This window comes from Salvelinus namaycush, unplaced genomic scaffold (genome assembly GCF_016432855.1).
Source record: "Salvelinus namaycush isolate Seneca unplaced genomic scaffold, SaNama_1.0 Scaffold780, whole genome shotgun sequence".
NCBI lineage: Eukaryota > Metazoa > Chordata > Actinopteri > Salmoniformes > Salmonidae > Salvelinus > Salvelinus namaycush.
Genome location: NW_024061509.1, coordinates 105,710 through 120,039, shown reverse-complemented (window position 1 = coordinate 120,039; position 14,330 = coordinate 105,710). Strand labels below are relative to the sequence as shown.

At 42.0% G+C, this 14,330-nt stretch overlaps 1 protein-coding gene across 1 annotated transcript; it reads left to right on the top strand.

The window, feature by feature from the left end:
• The first annotated feature begins 250 nt into the window (after positions 1-250).
• LOC120042795 (fibrillin-1-like) lies at positions 251-13,924 on the top strand. The gene is made up of 6 exons (XM_038987602.1): positions 251-367; positions 5,543-5,671; positions 5,897-6,016; positions 10,694-10,922; positions 11,544-11,763; positions 12,043-13,924. The coding sequence occupies exons 2-6, from the start codon at positions 5,644-5,646 to the stop codon at positions 12,421-12,423; spliced, it is 978 nt and encodes a 325-aa protein (XP_038843530.1). The 5' UTR covers positions 251-367; positions 5,543-5,643; the 3' UTR covers positions 12,424-13,924.
• Positions 13,925-14,330: the final 406 nt, after the last annotated feature.

The window sequence follows — 14,330 nt, the reverse complement described above, 5'->3', positions numbered from 1 at the left end:
TATCCCTCTCTCTCTCTCTCTCTCTCTCTCTCTCTCTCCCTCTCTCTCTCTCTTTCTCTGTCTCTCTCTCTCTCTATCCCTCTCTCTCTCTCTCTCTCTATCTATCTATCTATCTCTCTCTATCCCTCTCTCTCTCCTTTTCTCTCTCTCTCTATCCCTCTCTATCCCTCTCTCTCTCCTTCTTCTCTCTCTCTCTCTCTCTCTCTCTCTCTCTCTCTCTCTCTCTCTCTCTCTCTCCCCCTCCTCTCAGATCTGGATGAGTGTCAGAGCAAACAGCACAACTGTCAGTTCCTGTGTGTGAACACCATCGGAGGATTCACCTGCAAATGTCCTCCAGGCTTCACCCAGCACCATACTGCCTGCATAGGTAACACACACACACACAAACTCCCCCCTCCTCCACTCGACTAGGCTTTACAAACATAACCAAATGTAGCCACTTATCTTCCATCTCTCCCCATAAAAAGTCTCTTTAATGTTCTCCATCTGCTATCACACATCAGATTGGGCTCAACTGAACTGTCGCCATGACAACTTAACAATGACTTGTTGTGGAATTTTGCAGTCTGTTGCCATGGTTACAACAGGGGTTTTCCATTCCGCACTTCAGCTCCCATGACTTTGCGGCTAGACAGCCTCCCTCCGTCCATTGGTCAATCAGACAGTCAGTCCGTTCATCAGTCAGCCAGTTAGTCAGTCAGTCAGACCATCAGTCAGTCAGACCGTCAATCAGCCAGTCAGTCAGTCAGACCATCACCCAGTCAGTCTGTGGTGAATTCGTTTTACCTAGCACGAGTAACAAGGTGGGTGAAGGTTGCATATTTGAGACCATTCCATTGGTCCTGCACTGGCCAAGGTCAAACAGATGCACCCAGTCAGTCAGTAAATCAGTCAGTAAGTCACTCAGACAGCCTGTTGTTGACCAATGGTCTTTCTCTCTCTACCTCTCGCTCACCCCCACTCCCCCCTCTCTCCTCCTCTCTTCTCCCTATCTCCTTCCAGATAGTAATGTCTCTCTCTCTCTGTAGATAGTAATGTCTCTCTCTCTCTGTAGATAGTAATGTCTCTCTCTCTGTACATAGTAATGTCTCTCTCTCTCTGTAGATAGTAATGTCTCTCTCTCTGTATATAGTAATGTCTCTCTCTCTGTAGATAGTAATGTCTCTCTCTCTGTAGATAGTAATGTCTCTCTCTCTGTAGATAGTAATGTCTCTCTCTCTGTAGATAGTAATGTCTCTCTCTCTGTAGAAAGTAATGTCTCTCTCTCTGTAGATAGTAATGTCTCTCTCTGTGTAGATAGTAATGTCTCTCTCTCTGTAGATAGTAATGTCTCTCTCTGTAGATAATAATGAGTGTCTCTCTCTCTGTAGATAGTAATGTCTCTCTCTCTGTAGATAGTAATGTCTCTCTCTGTAGATAGTAATGTCTCTCTCTGTAGATAATAATGAGTGTCTCTCTCTCTGTAGATAGTAATGTCTCTCTCTCTGTAGATAGTAATGTCTCTCTCTGTGTAGATAGTAATGTCTCTCTCTGTAGATAATAATGAGTGTCTCTCTCTCTGTAGATAGTAATGTCTCTCTCTCTGTAGATAGTAATGTCTCTCTCTGTGTAGATAGTAATGTCTCTCTCTGTAGATAATAATGAGTGTCTCTCTCTCTGTAGATAGTAATGTCTCTCTCTCTGTGTAGATAGTAATGTCTCTCTGTAGATAGTAATGTCTCTCTCTCTGTAGATAGTAATGTCTCTCTCTCTGTAGATAGTAATGTCTCTCTCTCTCTGTAGATAGTAATGTGTCTCTCTCTCTGTAGATAGTAATCTCTCTCTCTCTGTAGATAGTAATGTCTCTCTCTGTAGATAATAATGAGTGTCTCTCTCTCTGTAGATAGTAATGTCTCTCTCTGTAGATAGTAATGTCTCTCTCTCTGTAGATAGTAATGTCTCTCTCTGTGTAGATAGTAATGTCTCTCTCTCTGTAGATAGTAATGTCTCTCTCTGTAGATAATAATGAGTGTCTCTCTCTCTGTAGATAGTAATGTCTCTCTCTCTGTAGATAGTAATCTCTCTCTCTCTGTAGATAGTAATGTCTCTCTCTGTAGATAATAATGAGTGTCTCTCTCTCTGTAGATAGTAATGTCTCTCTCTGTAGATAGTAATGTCTCTCTCTCTGTAGATAGTAATGTCTCTCTCTGTGTAGATAGTAATGTCTCTCTCTCTGTAGATAGTAATGTCTCTCTCTGTAGATAATAATGAGTGTCTCTCTCTCTGTAGATAGTAATGTCTCTCTCTCTGTAGATAGTAATGTCTCTCTCTGTAGATAGTAATGTCTCTCTCTGTAGATAATAATGAGTGTCTCTCTCTCTGTAGATAGTAATGTCTCTCTCTCTGTAGATAGTAATGTCTCTCTCTCTCTGTAGATAGTAATGTCTCTCCCTCTCTGTAGATAGTAATGTCTCTCTCTCTCTGTAGATAGTAATGTCTCTCTCTCTGTGTAGATAGTAATGTCTCTCTGTAGATAGTAATGTCTCTCTCTCTGTAGATAGTAATGTCTCTCTCTCTGTAGATAGTAATGTCTCTCTCTCTGTAGATAGTAATGTCTCTCTCTCTCTCTGTAGATAGTAATGTGTCTCTCTCTCTGTAGATAGTAATCTCTCTCTCTCTGTAGATAATAATCTCTCTCTCTCTGTAGATAGTAATGTCTCTCTCTCTCTGTAGATAGTAATGTCTCTCTCTCTGTATATAGTAATGTCTCTCTCTCTGTAGATAGTAATGTCTCTCTCTCTGTAGATAGTAATGTCTCTCTCTCTCTGTAGATAGTAATGTCTCTCTCTCTGTAGATAGTAATGTCTCTCTCTCTCTGTAGATAGTAATGTCTCTCTCTCTCTCTCTGTAGATAGTAATGTCTCTCTCTCTGTATATAGTAATGTCTCTCTCTCTCTGTAGATAGTAATGTGTCTCTCTCTCTGTAGATAGTAATGTCTCTCTCTCTCTGTGTAGATAGTAATGTCTCTCTCTCTGTAGATAGTAATGTCTCTCTCTCTCTGTGTAGATAGTAATGTGTCTCTCTCTGTAGATAGTAATCTCTCTCTCTCTGTAGATAGTAATGTCTCTCTCTCTGTGTAGATAGTAATGTCTCTCTCTCTGTAGATAGTAATGTCTCTCTCTCTGTAGATAGTAATGTCTCTCTCTGTAGATAGTAATGTCTCTCTCTGTAGATAATAATGAGTGTCTCTCTCTCTGTAGATAGTAATGTCTCTCTCTCTGTAGATAGTAATGTCTCTCTCTGTGTAGATAGTAATGTCTCTCTCTGTAGATAATAATGAGTGTCTCTCTCTCTGTAGATAGTAATGTCTCTCTCTCTGTAGATAGTAATGTCTCTCTCTGTGTAGATAGTAATGTCTCTCTCTGTAGATAATAATGAGTGTCTCTCTCTCTGTAGATAGTAATGTCTCTCTCTCTGTATATAGTAATGTCTCTCTCTCTGTAGATAGTAATGTCTCTCTCTCTGTAGATAGTAATGTCTCTCTCTCTGTAGATAGTAATGTCTCTCTCTCTCTGTAGATAGTAATGTGTCTCTCTCTCTGTAGATAGTAATCTCTCTCTCTCTGTAGATAGTAATGTCTCTCTCTGTAGATAATAATGAGTGTCTCTCTCTCTGTAGATAGTAATGTCTCTCTCTGTAGATAGTAATGTCTCTCTCTCTGTAGATAGTAATGTCTCTCTCTGTAGATAATAATGAGTGTCTCTCTCTCTGTAGATAGTAATGTGTCTCTCTCTCTGTAGATAGTAATGTCTCTCTCTCTGTAGATAGTAATGTCTCTCTCTCTCTGTAGATAGTAATGTCTCTCCCTCTCTGTAGATAGTAATGTCTCTCTCTCTCTGTAGATAGTAATGTCTCTCTCTCTGTGTAGATAGTAATGTCTCTCTGTAGATAGTAATGTCTCTCTCTCTGTAGATAGTAATGTCTCTCTCTCTGTAGATAGTAATGTCTCTCTCTCTGTAGATAGTAATGTCTCTCTCTCTCTCTGTAGATAGTAATGTGTCTCTCTCTCTGTAGATAGTAATCTCTCTCTCTCTGTAGATAATAATCTCTCTCTCTCTGTAGATAGTAATGTCTCTCTCTCTCTGTAGATAGTAATGTCTCTCTCTCTGTATATAGTAATGTCTCTCTCTCTGTAGATAGTAATGTCTCTCTCTCTGTAGATAGTAATGTCTCTCTCTCTCTGTAGATAGTAATGTCTCTCTCTCTGTAGATAGTAATGTCTCTCTCTCTCTGTAGATAGTAATGTCTCTCTCTCTCTCTCTGTAGATAGTAATGTCTCTCTCTCTGTATATAGTAATGTCTCTCTCTCTCTGTAGATAGTAATGTGTCTCTCTCTCTGTAGATAGTAATGTCTCTCTCTCTCTGTGTAGATAGTAATGTCTCTCTCTCTGTAGATAGTAATGTCTCTCTCTCTCTGTGTAGATAGTAATGTGTCTCTCTCTGTAGATAGTAATCTCTCTCTCTCTGTAGATAGTAATGTCTCTCTCTCTGTGTAGATAGTAATGTCTCTCTCTCTGTAGATAGTAATGTCTCTCTCTCTGTAGATAGTAATGTCTCTCTCTCTCTGTAGATAGTAATGTCTCTATCTCTCTGTAGATAGTAATGTCTCTCTCTCTGGAGATAGTAATGTCTCTCTCTCTCTCTGTGTAGATAGTAATGTCTCTCTGTCTGTAGATAGTAATGTCTCTCTCTCTGGAGATAGTAATGTCTCTCTCTCTCTCTGTGTAGATAGTAATGTCTCTCTCTCTGTAGATAGTAATGAGTGACTCTCTCTGTAGATAGTAATGAGTGTATCTCTCTCTGTAGATAGTAATGAATGTCTCTCTCTCTGTCGATAGTAATGAATGTCTCTCTCTCTCTCTCTGTAGATAGTAATGAATGTCTCTCTCTCTGTAGATAGTAATGAATGTCTCTCTCTCTCTCTCTGTAGATAGTAATGAATGTCTCTCTCTCTCTGTAGATAGTAATGAATGTCTCTCTCTCTGTAGATAGTAATGAATGTCTCTCTCTCTCTGTAGATAGTAATGAATGTCTCTCTCTCTCTGTAGATAGTAATGAATGTCTCTCTCTCTGTAGATAGTAATGAATGTCTCTCTCTCTGTAGATAGTAATGAATGTCTCTCTCTCTCTCTGTAGATAGTAATGAATGTCTCTCTCTCTGTAGATAGTAATGAATGTCTCTCTCTCTCTCTCTGTAGATAGTAATGAGTGACTCTCTCTCTGTAGATAGTAATGAATGTCTCTCTCTCTCTCTCTCTGTAGATAGTAATGAGTGACTCTCTCTCTGTAGATAGTAATGAATGTCTCTCTCTCTGTAGATAGTAATGAATGTCTCTCTCTCTCTCTCTGTAGATAGTAATGAGTGACTCTCTCTCTGTAGATAGTAATGAGTGTCTCTCTCTCTCTCTCTGTAGATAGTAATGTGTGACTCTCTCTCTGTAGATAGTAACGAGTCTCTCTCTCTCTGTAGATAGTAATGAATGTCTCTCTCTCTCTCTGTAGATAATAATGAATGTGGGTCGGACCCTGCTCTGTGTGGCTCTAATGGTGTGTGTCAGAACAGCCCAGGCAGCTTCAACTGCGAGTGTACTAGAGGATTCTCAATGGACCCCAATGGACAGAGCTGTGAAGGTCAGCCAATCACTGCCTCTCTCAGGATCAGCTGACTCCATACCCCTAGGCACTTTATATGGATCTGAAATGATCAGATAGGTATAGGCAATATGGCAATAACTCCACTATAAACAGGGATTTGGTGGAAACTTCACCTTTTTGCTTGTACCTATCCAGTACAGTTAGATAACTGTATGGCCACATAACTATTGTAATGCTGTGTGTGTGTGGTTTCCCTGGCAGATATGGATGAGTGTGATGGTAGCCACCGCTGTCAACACGGCTGTCAGAACCTGGTGGGAGGGTACCGGTGTAGCTGTCCTCAGGGATACCTACAACACTATCAATGGAACCAGTGTGTCGGTGAGTGGTACAGACTCTTTCTCTCTTTCTCTCGATCCTTCTCCCCCCCGTCTGTCTGTCTTCTGTCTTTCTCTTTCCCTCAACATCAAATCTACATCCCTTTCCTGGAAGTTGAACTTGTTCCTCTCTAGATTACTGGAAGAGCTCCCTCCCTGAGTCACTGTCCTACATGAACACTGTTGTTATAACTGAGTCACTGTCCTACATGAACACTGTTGTTATAACTGAGTCGCTGTCCTACATGAACACTGTTGTTATAACTGAGTCGCTGTCCTACATGAACACTGTTGTTATAACTGAGTCACTGTCCTACATGAACACTGTTGTTATAACTGAGTCACTGTCCTACATCAACACTGTTGTTATAACTGAGTCACTGTCCTACATGAACACTGTTGTTATAACTGAGTCACTGTCCTACATGAACACTGTTGTTATAACTGAGTCGCTGTCCTACATGAACACTGTTGTTATAACTGAGTCGCTGTCCTACATGAACACTGTTGTTATAACTGAGTCACTGTCCTACATGAACACTGTTGTTATAACTGAGTCACTGTCCTACATGAACACTGTTGTTATAACTGAGTCACTGTCCTACATCAACACTGTTGTTATAACTGAGTCACTGTCCTACATGAACACTGTTGTTATAACTGAGTCACTGTCCTACATGAACACTGTTGTTATAACTGAGTCACTGTCCTACATGAACACTGTTGTTATAACTGAGTCACTGTCCTACATGAACACTGTTGTTATAACTGAGTCACTGTCCTACATGAACACTGTTGTTATAACTGAGTCGCTGTCCTACATGAACACTGTTATTATAACTGAGTCACTGTCCTACATGAACACTGTTGTTATAACTGAGTCGCTGTCCTACATGAACACTGTTGTTATAACTGAGTCGCTGTCCTACATCAACACTGTTGTTATAACTGAGTCACTGTCCTACATGAACACTGTTGTTATAACTGAGTCACTGTCCTACATGAACACTGTTGTTATAACTGAGTCGCTGTCCTACATGAACACTGTTGTTATAACTGAGTCGCTGTCCTACATGAACACTGTTGTTATAACTGAGTCACTGTCCTACATGAACACTGTTGTTATAACTGAGTCACTGTCCTACATGAACACTGTTGTTATAACTGAGTCACTGTCCTACATGAACACTGTTGTTATAACTGAGTCACTGTCCTACATGAACACTGTTGTTATAACTGAGTCACTGTCCTACATGAACACTGTTGTTATAACTGAGTCACTGTCCTACATCAACACTGTTGTTATAACTGAGTCACTGTCCTACATGAACACTGTTGTTATAACTGAGTCACTGTCCTACATGAACACTGTTGTTATAACTGAGTCACTGTCCTACATGAACACTGTTGTTATAACTGAGTCGCTGTCCTACATGAACACTGTTGTTATAACTGAGTCGCTGTCCTACATGAACACTGTTGTTATAACTGAGTCGCTGTCCTACATGAACACTGTTGTTATAACTGAGTCGCTGTCCTACATGAACACTGTTGTTATAACTGAGTCGCTGTCCTACATGAACACTGTTGTTATAACTGAGTCGCTGTCCTACATGAACACTGTTGTTATAACTGAGTCACTGTCCTACATGAACACTGTTGTTATAACTGAGTCGCTGTCCTACATGAACACTGTTGTTATAACTGAGTCACTGTCCTACATGAACACTGTTGTTATAACTGAGTCACTGTCCTACATGAACACTGTTGTTATAACTGAGTCACTGTCCTACATGAACACTGTTGTTATAACTGAGTCACTGTCCTACATGAACACTGTTGTTATAACTGAGTCACTGTCCTACATCAACACTGTTGTTATAACTGAGTCACTGTCCTACATGAACACTGTTGTTATAACTGAGTCACTGTCCTACATGAACACTGTTGTTATAACTGAGTCGCTGTCCTACATGAACACTGTTGTTATAACTGAGTCGCTGTCCTACATGAACACTGTTGTTATAACTGAGTCACTGTCCTACATGAACACTGTTGTTATAACTGAGTCACTGTCCTACATGAACACTGTTGTTATAACTGAGTCACTGTCCTACATGAACACTGTTGTTATAACTGAGTCGCTGTCCTACATGAACACTGTTGTTATAACTGAGTCACTGTCCTACATGAACACTGTTGTTATAACTGAGTCACTGTCCTACATGAACACTGTTGTTATAACTGAGTCGCTGTCCTACATGAACACTGTTGTTATAACTGAGTCGCTGTCCTACATGAACACTGTTGTTATAACTGAGTCGCTGTCCTACATGAACACTGTTGTTATAACTGAGTCACTGTCCTACATGAACACTGTTGTTATAACTGAGTCACTGTCCTACATGAACACTGTTGTTATAACTGAGTCACTGTCCTACATGAACACTGTTGTTATAACTGAGTCACTGTCCTACATGAACACTGTTGTTATAACTGAGTCACTGTCCTACATGAACACTGTTGTTATAACTGAGTCACTGTCCTACATGAACACTGTTGTTATAACTGAGTCACTGTCCTACATGAACACTGTTGTTATAACTGAGTCACTGTCCTACATGAACACTGTTGTTATAACTGAGTCGCTGTCCTACATGAACACTGTTGTTATAACTGAGTCACTGTCCTACATGAACACTGTTGTTATAACTGAGTCACTGTCCTACATGAACACTGTTGTTATAACTGAGTCACTGTCCTACATGAACACTGTTGTTATAACTGAGTCGCTGTCCTACATGAACACTGTTGTTATAACTGAGTCACTGTCCTACATGAACACTGTTGTTATAACTGAGTCGCTGTCCTACATGAACACTGTTGTTATAACTGAGTCGCTGTCCTACATGAACACTGTTGTTATAACTGAGTCACTGTCCTACATGAACACTGTTGTTATAACTGAGTCACTGTCCTACATCAACACTGTTGTTATAACTGAGTCGCTGTCCTACATGAACACTGTTGTTATAACTGAGTCGCTGTCCTACATCAACACTGTTGTTATAACTGAGTCACTGTCCTACATCAACACTGTTGTTATAACTGAGTCGCTGTCCTACATGAACACTGTTGTTATAACTGAGTCACTGTCCTACATCAACACTGTTGTTATAACTGAGTCGCTGTCCTACATGAACACTGTTGTTATAACTGAGTCACTGTCCTACATGAACACTGTTGTTATAACTGAGTCGCTGTCCTACATGAACACTGTTGTTATAACTGAGTCGCTGTCCTACATGAACACTGTTGTTATAACTGAGTCGCTGTCCTACATGAACACTGTTGTTATAACTGAGTCACTGTCCTACATGAACACTGTTGTTATAACTGAGTCACTGTCCTACATGAACACTGTTGTTATAACTGAGTCGCTGTCCTACATGAACACTGTTGTTATAACTGAGTCGCTGTCCTACATGAACACTGTTGTTATAACTGAGTCGCTGTCCTACATGAACACTGTTGTTATAACTGAGTCACTGTCCTACATGAACACTGTTGTTATAACTGAGTCACTGTCCTACATGAACACTGTTGTTATAACTGAGTCACTGTCCTACATGAACACTGTTGTTATAACTGAGTCACTGTCCTACATGAACACTGTTGTTATAACTGAGTCACTGTCCTACATCAACACTGTTGTTATAACTGAGTCGCTGTCCTACATGAACACTGTTGTTATAACTGAGTCACTGTCCTACATGAACACTGTTGTTATAACTGAGTCACTGTCCTACATGAACACTGTTGTTATAACTGAGTCACTGTCCTACATGAACACTGTTGTTATAACTGAGTCACTGTCCTACATGAACACTGTTGTTATAACTGAGTCGCTGTCCTACATGAACACTGTTGTTATAACTGAGTCACTGTCCTACATGAACACTGTTGTTATAACTGAGTCACTGTCCTACATGAACACTGTTGTTATAACTGAGTCACTGTCCTACATGAACACTGTTGTTATAACTGAGTCACTGTCCTACATGAACACTGTTGTTATAACTGAGTCGCTGTCCTACATGAACACTGTTGTTATAACTGAGTCGCTGTCCTACATGAACACTGTTGTTATAACTGAGTCACTGTCCTACATCAACACTGTTGTTATAACTGAGTCGCTGTCCTACATGAACACTGTTGTTATAACTGAGTCGCTGTCCTACATCAACACTGTTGTTATAACTGAGTCACTGTCCTACATCAACACTGTTGTTATAACTGAGTCACTGTCCTACATGAACACTGTTGTTATAACTGAGTCGCTGTCCTACATGAACACTGTTGTTATAACTGAGTCGCTGTCCTACATGAACACTGTTGTTATAACTGAGTCGCTGTCCTACATGAACACTGTTGTTATAACTGAGTCGCTGGCACTTTAACTTGAATCTACTGATGGGAATTACAGCATTGATATTCAGTGGCCTTTCCCAAAAAGAACACGGCCAATGTTTATCAGATGAACCGGTACTACAGATGGTGTCCTCATTCCCTTCAAGAGTGTCTCAGTATTGTTTGTGTTCTCTGGCCGAGGTTTGACCCATATTTGACCTCTGTTTGTTTTGTTGACTTCCTGTCTGTGTTGTTTGCTTCCTGTGGTCAGATGAGAACGAGTGCCAGAACACTCAGATCTGTGGGGGAGCGTCGTGCCACAACACCCTGGGGAGCTTCCGTTGCCTCTGTCCCACTGGGTTCAACTACGGAGACCAGGGGGGGTGTAGGGACATCAACGAGTGCTCCTCCTCCTCTAATCCATGTAACTACGGCTGTTCCAACACAGACGGAGGGTATCTCTGTGGCTGTCCACCTGGATACTACCGCGCTGGACAGGGGTGAGTGAGTGAGACTCTGTGTGTGTGTGTGTGTGTGTGTGTGTGTGTGTGTGTGTGTGTGTGTGTGTGTGTGTGTGTGTGTGTGTGTGTGTGTGTGTGTGTGTGTGTGTGTGTGTGTGTGTGTGTGTGTTTGATCTACCCAGGCGCAATGTCATTATCAACTTTGATGGATAGACAGGTTTGTTGTTTAGCAACAAAACCGACACGTGCGTAACTATGGGACAAAACAGACAGGGTTGGCTTAGATTGTTGACAACATGTAAACTACATTTTGTCGATATTTACTAGCTAGCGAGCGAATTTTAGTCATATTAGCATTGTAATGAAATCAGTCCAAACACCTAAAAAAGACATGGTATCAAGAACAAGATGAAACTAGCTGAAACGAGTCACTTTATTGTCATTGTTGGTAGCTATCTGGCCATCCACAATCACAACAACACATAGACCTCTGTCCCATTGAAGTGTGCACATTGTTTTGGTGATGTTGTCAGCTAGCCCACGTATAGGCAAGATGGTGTTTGGGTATGATTTTATGCCCTGTGTGTGTGTGACTGACTCCTTTATGTATGTTCCAGGCACTGTGTGTGTGTGTGACTGAGTCCTTTCTGTGTGTTCCAGGCACTGTGTGTCAGGCGTGGGCTTTGGTAGTGGTGTGAGTCTGGGCCAGGGAGGAGGAGGAGGAGGAGGAGGAGGAGGAGGAGGGGCAGCAGCAGAGGTGGGTGACAATGATCTGTCTCCTGAGGCCTGCTACGAGTGTAAGATCAACGGTTACCCCAAGAAGGGGCGCAAACGCCGCGACACCAACTCAACGCTGGAGCAACCGCTGGACAATGCACAGGTAATGTCTGTCTGTCTTGGTCTGGTGGTCCATAGAATGGTCATGCTATCATGTCTTGCCTGCTCTTCACTGAATCCGTAGTACATATTAACTGTGTGGTCCTGTGTTGTGTCATCAGGATCCAGAGTGTTGAGTGTTGTCAGTGTTTACATAATCCACCTGTACTACATGGTCCAGTGTCCTCAGCATCAGGAGACAGTGAGCCTGGAGAGTGTTACACATCATATATCTGCCTGTATAATACTGTATATCTATATGTAACCTGTCCTGTGTCCTCAGCATCAGGAGACAGTGAGCCTGGAAAGTGTGGACATCGAGGACACCCTGCTGTTCAACCTGAACATGTCCGGCCTGTCCAGCCGAGACCACATCCTGGAGTTCACCCCGGCCCTGTCCACGCTCAACAACCACGTGCGCTACTCCATCGACTACGGCAACGAGCTGGGCTACTTCAAGATCAGCCAGAGGGAGGGGCTTAGCTACCTGCACCTGTCCAAGAGGAAGTCCCTCCCCCCTGGAGCCTACTTCCTGCAGATCAGTAGCATGGCCGTGTACAGGAAGAAGGAGCTGGCAGCGCTGGAGGACAGCAACGATAAAGACTACCTCACAGGCCAGCTGGGAGACACACTCACCATGAGGGTGCAGATAGTCCTGCATTAACCTACACTACAGGACTGACTGGGGTGGCTGGGCTGGGCTGGGCTGGGTGGGGAGTGTCTGCCTGTAAACACTGGTCTAGGAACAGATTAATTTACCCTTGATCCATATCTCAACCATTAGGATGGGGAGAGAAGATCTGACTCTGGGTCAATGGTTATGGGCAACTTCTACCTACTCTGAGAGAGAGAGCTTGGGACAAGCTCAACGCCAAAGAGACTAATGGGTGGGTGGGGGGAGGGGGGATTGCGTTGTTTGATTCCCAAAGATGATTCTACATATCATAGATACAACCTTTAGTGCTACAATGTAGGCCTAACCCACTGGTAACAGTATGGCTGGCTGTCTGAAGAAAGGCTTAGAGAATGAGAATGACATGGAGGGAAGACGTGACAATGACACAACAATAACCACTCTAAACTGCTCTGTGCAGGAAGCTCTGGTTTGAATGTTTTTTTATTTTTCATGAAAAAGGTTTATATGAAATGATATGATATGTGGAATCTGCCACTCTTTTGTGGGACATGTAAGGCAAATGCCATATCCACCCGTAGCCCCTACCCCCAAGACCATGAGGGTAGTTAGGGAGTATGGGGTAGGGGCTAGCGGTGGATTTGTGACTGAGTAGCAGAGTGCAACAGTCACTGATGCTGAGTGTTCACAGCTTGGCAGACGTGGAAGTGAAAGGCAGCGTTCAGATTCTCCACCCTTCTCCCTGAAGTGTGCACTTGCTCACTCCCCCTTCATGGTTCACAAAGCATTGGCTGCTAAGGAGAGTTTCCACCATATTAAATAAACCAGTCCATTCCTTTCACATCCCTGAGGGGAGAAGGGTAGGGAATCGAACCGTAGCTAAAGTCTTTAGCTAGAAGGACCCCTCTTCCTCATCATAACTATGCTTCTTCATCTTCCCCACTGACTAGATTTCAGCATTACACATATTTACTGGTGCTAGTAACAAAACCACATAGACTTATGAATGCACTGTCATACTCAACAACACACAGTAGCTGTCTGTCTACTGTCCTTTTAATAAGATGTCAGACATCTTCTTTTCAACCAAAAACAAAGTAACAGCCTGTCTGCTCTCTATACCACATGTAAATGAAGTGTGTTTATACTGTAATCAATGCCATGTTTAGAATGTTAATCTATGAAGCCTTTTGTAAACTAGAGAACGCCCCTGAGAGGAGGGGGTGTAATGGTGCTTATAATGGCCTACTACTTCCTTTGATAAACTGTATACACACACACATTGCAAACACACAACACAAATACACACACACGCCCTCAAACACACTCAAAACACACACCGTTCTGATGATGCCAAACCTGTGCCTTCATGATTATGCACTGAGGTCGACGCGGCCACACACTTTTCGCTAGTACAATCAGTGCTCCGTAGCGAAATCAATCAGACCAGCCGTAGACACATCCGTCTGTCGCATCAGTGAGGGTTTAGTTGTAAAGTCACAATAAAAACATTTTTTTGTTTAAAAGGTTTCGTTGTTGTCCCTGTCTCCCAACTTCACTTCCTCTTTTTGTGGATTATGCTATTTATGGGATGTATTTTAACCACTTTAAGGGCCAATTTCCCAGACACAGATTAAGCCTAATCCTGGACTAAAAAGCACTTTTAATGCACATTCATTGACCATGATTGTTAGTGTATGCTTAATTACATTTGTCATTTAGCAGATGCACTTATCCAGAGTGACTTACAGGAGCAATTACCTTGCTCTAGGATACAGACATGGTTTAATTCATTTTTTCACCTAGTCCACTCAGAGATTTGAACCATTGACCTTTCGTTTACTGGCCCAATGCGCTTAACCGCTAGGCTACCTGCTGCCCTAAGAGTCTACCTTTCCTTGGTTCCTTGCTTTCATTACTGACAGCTGAAAGGACTG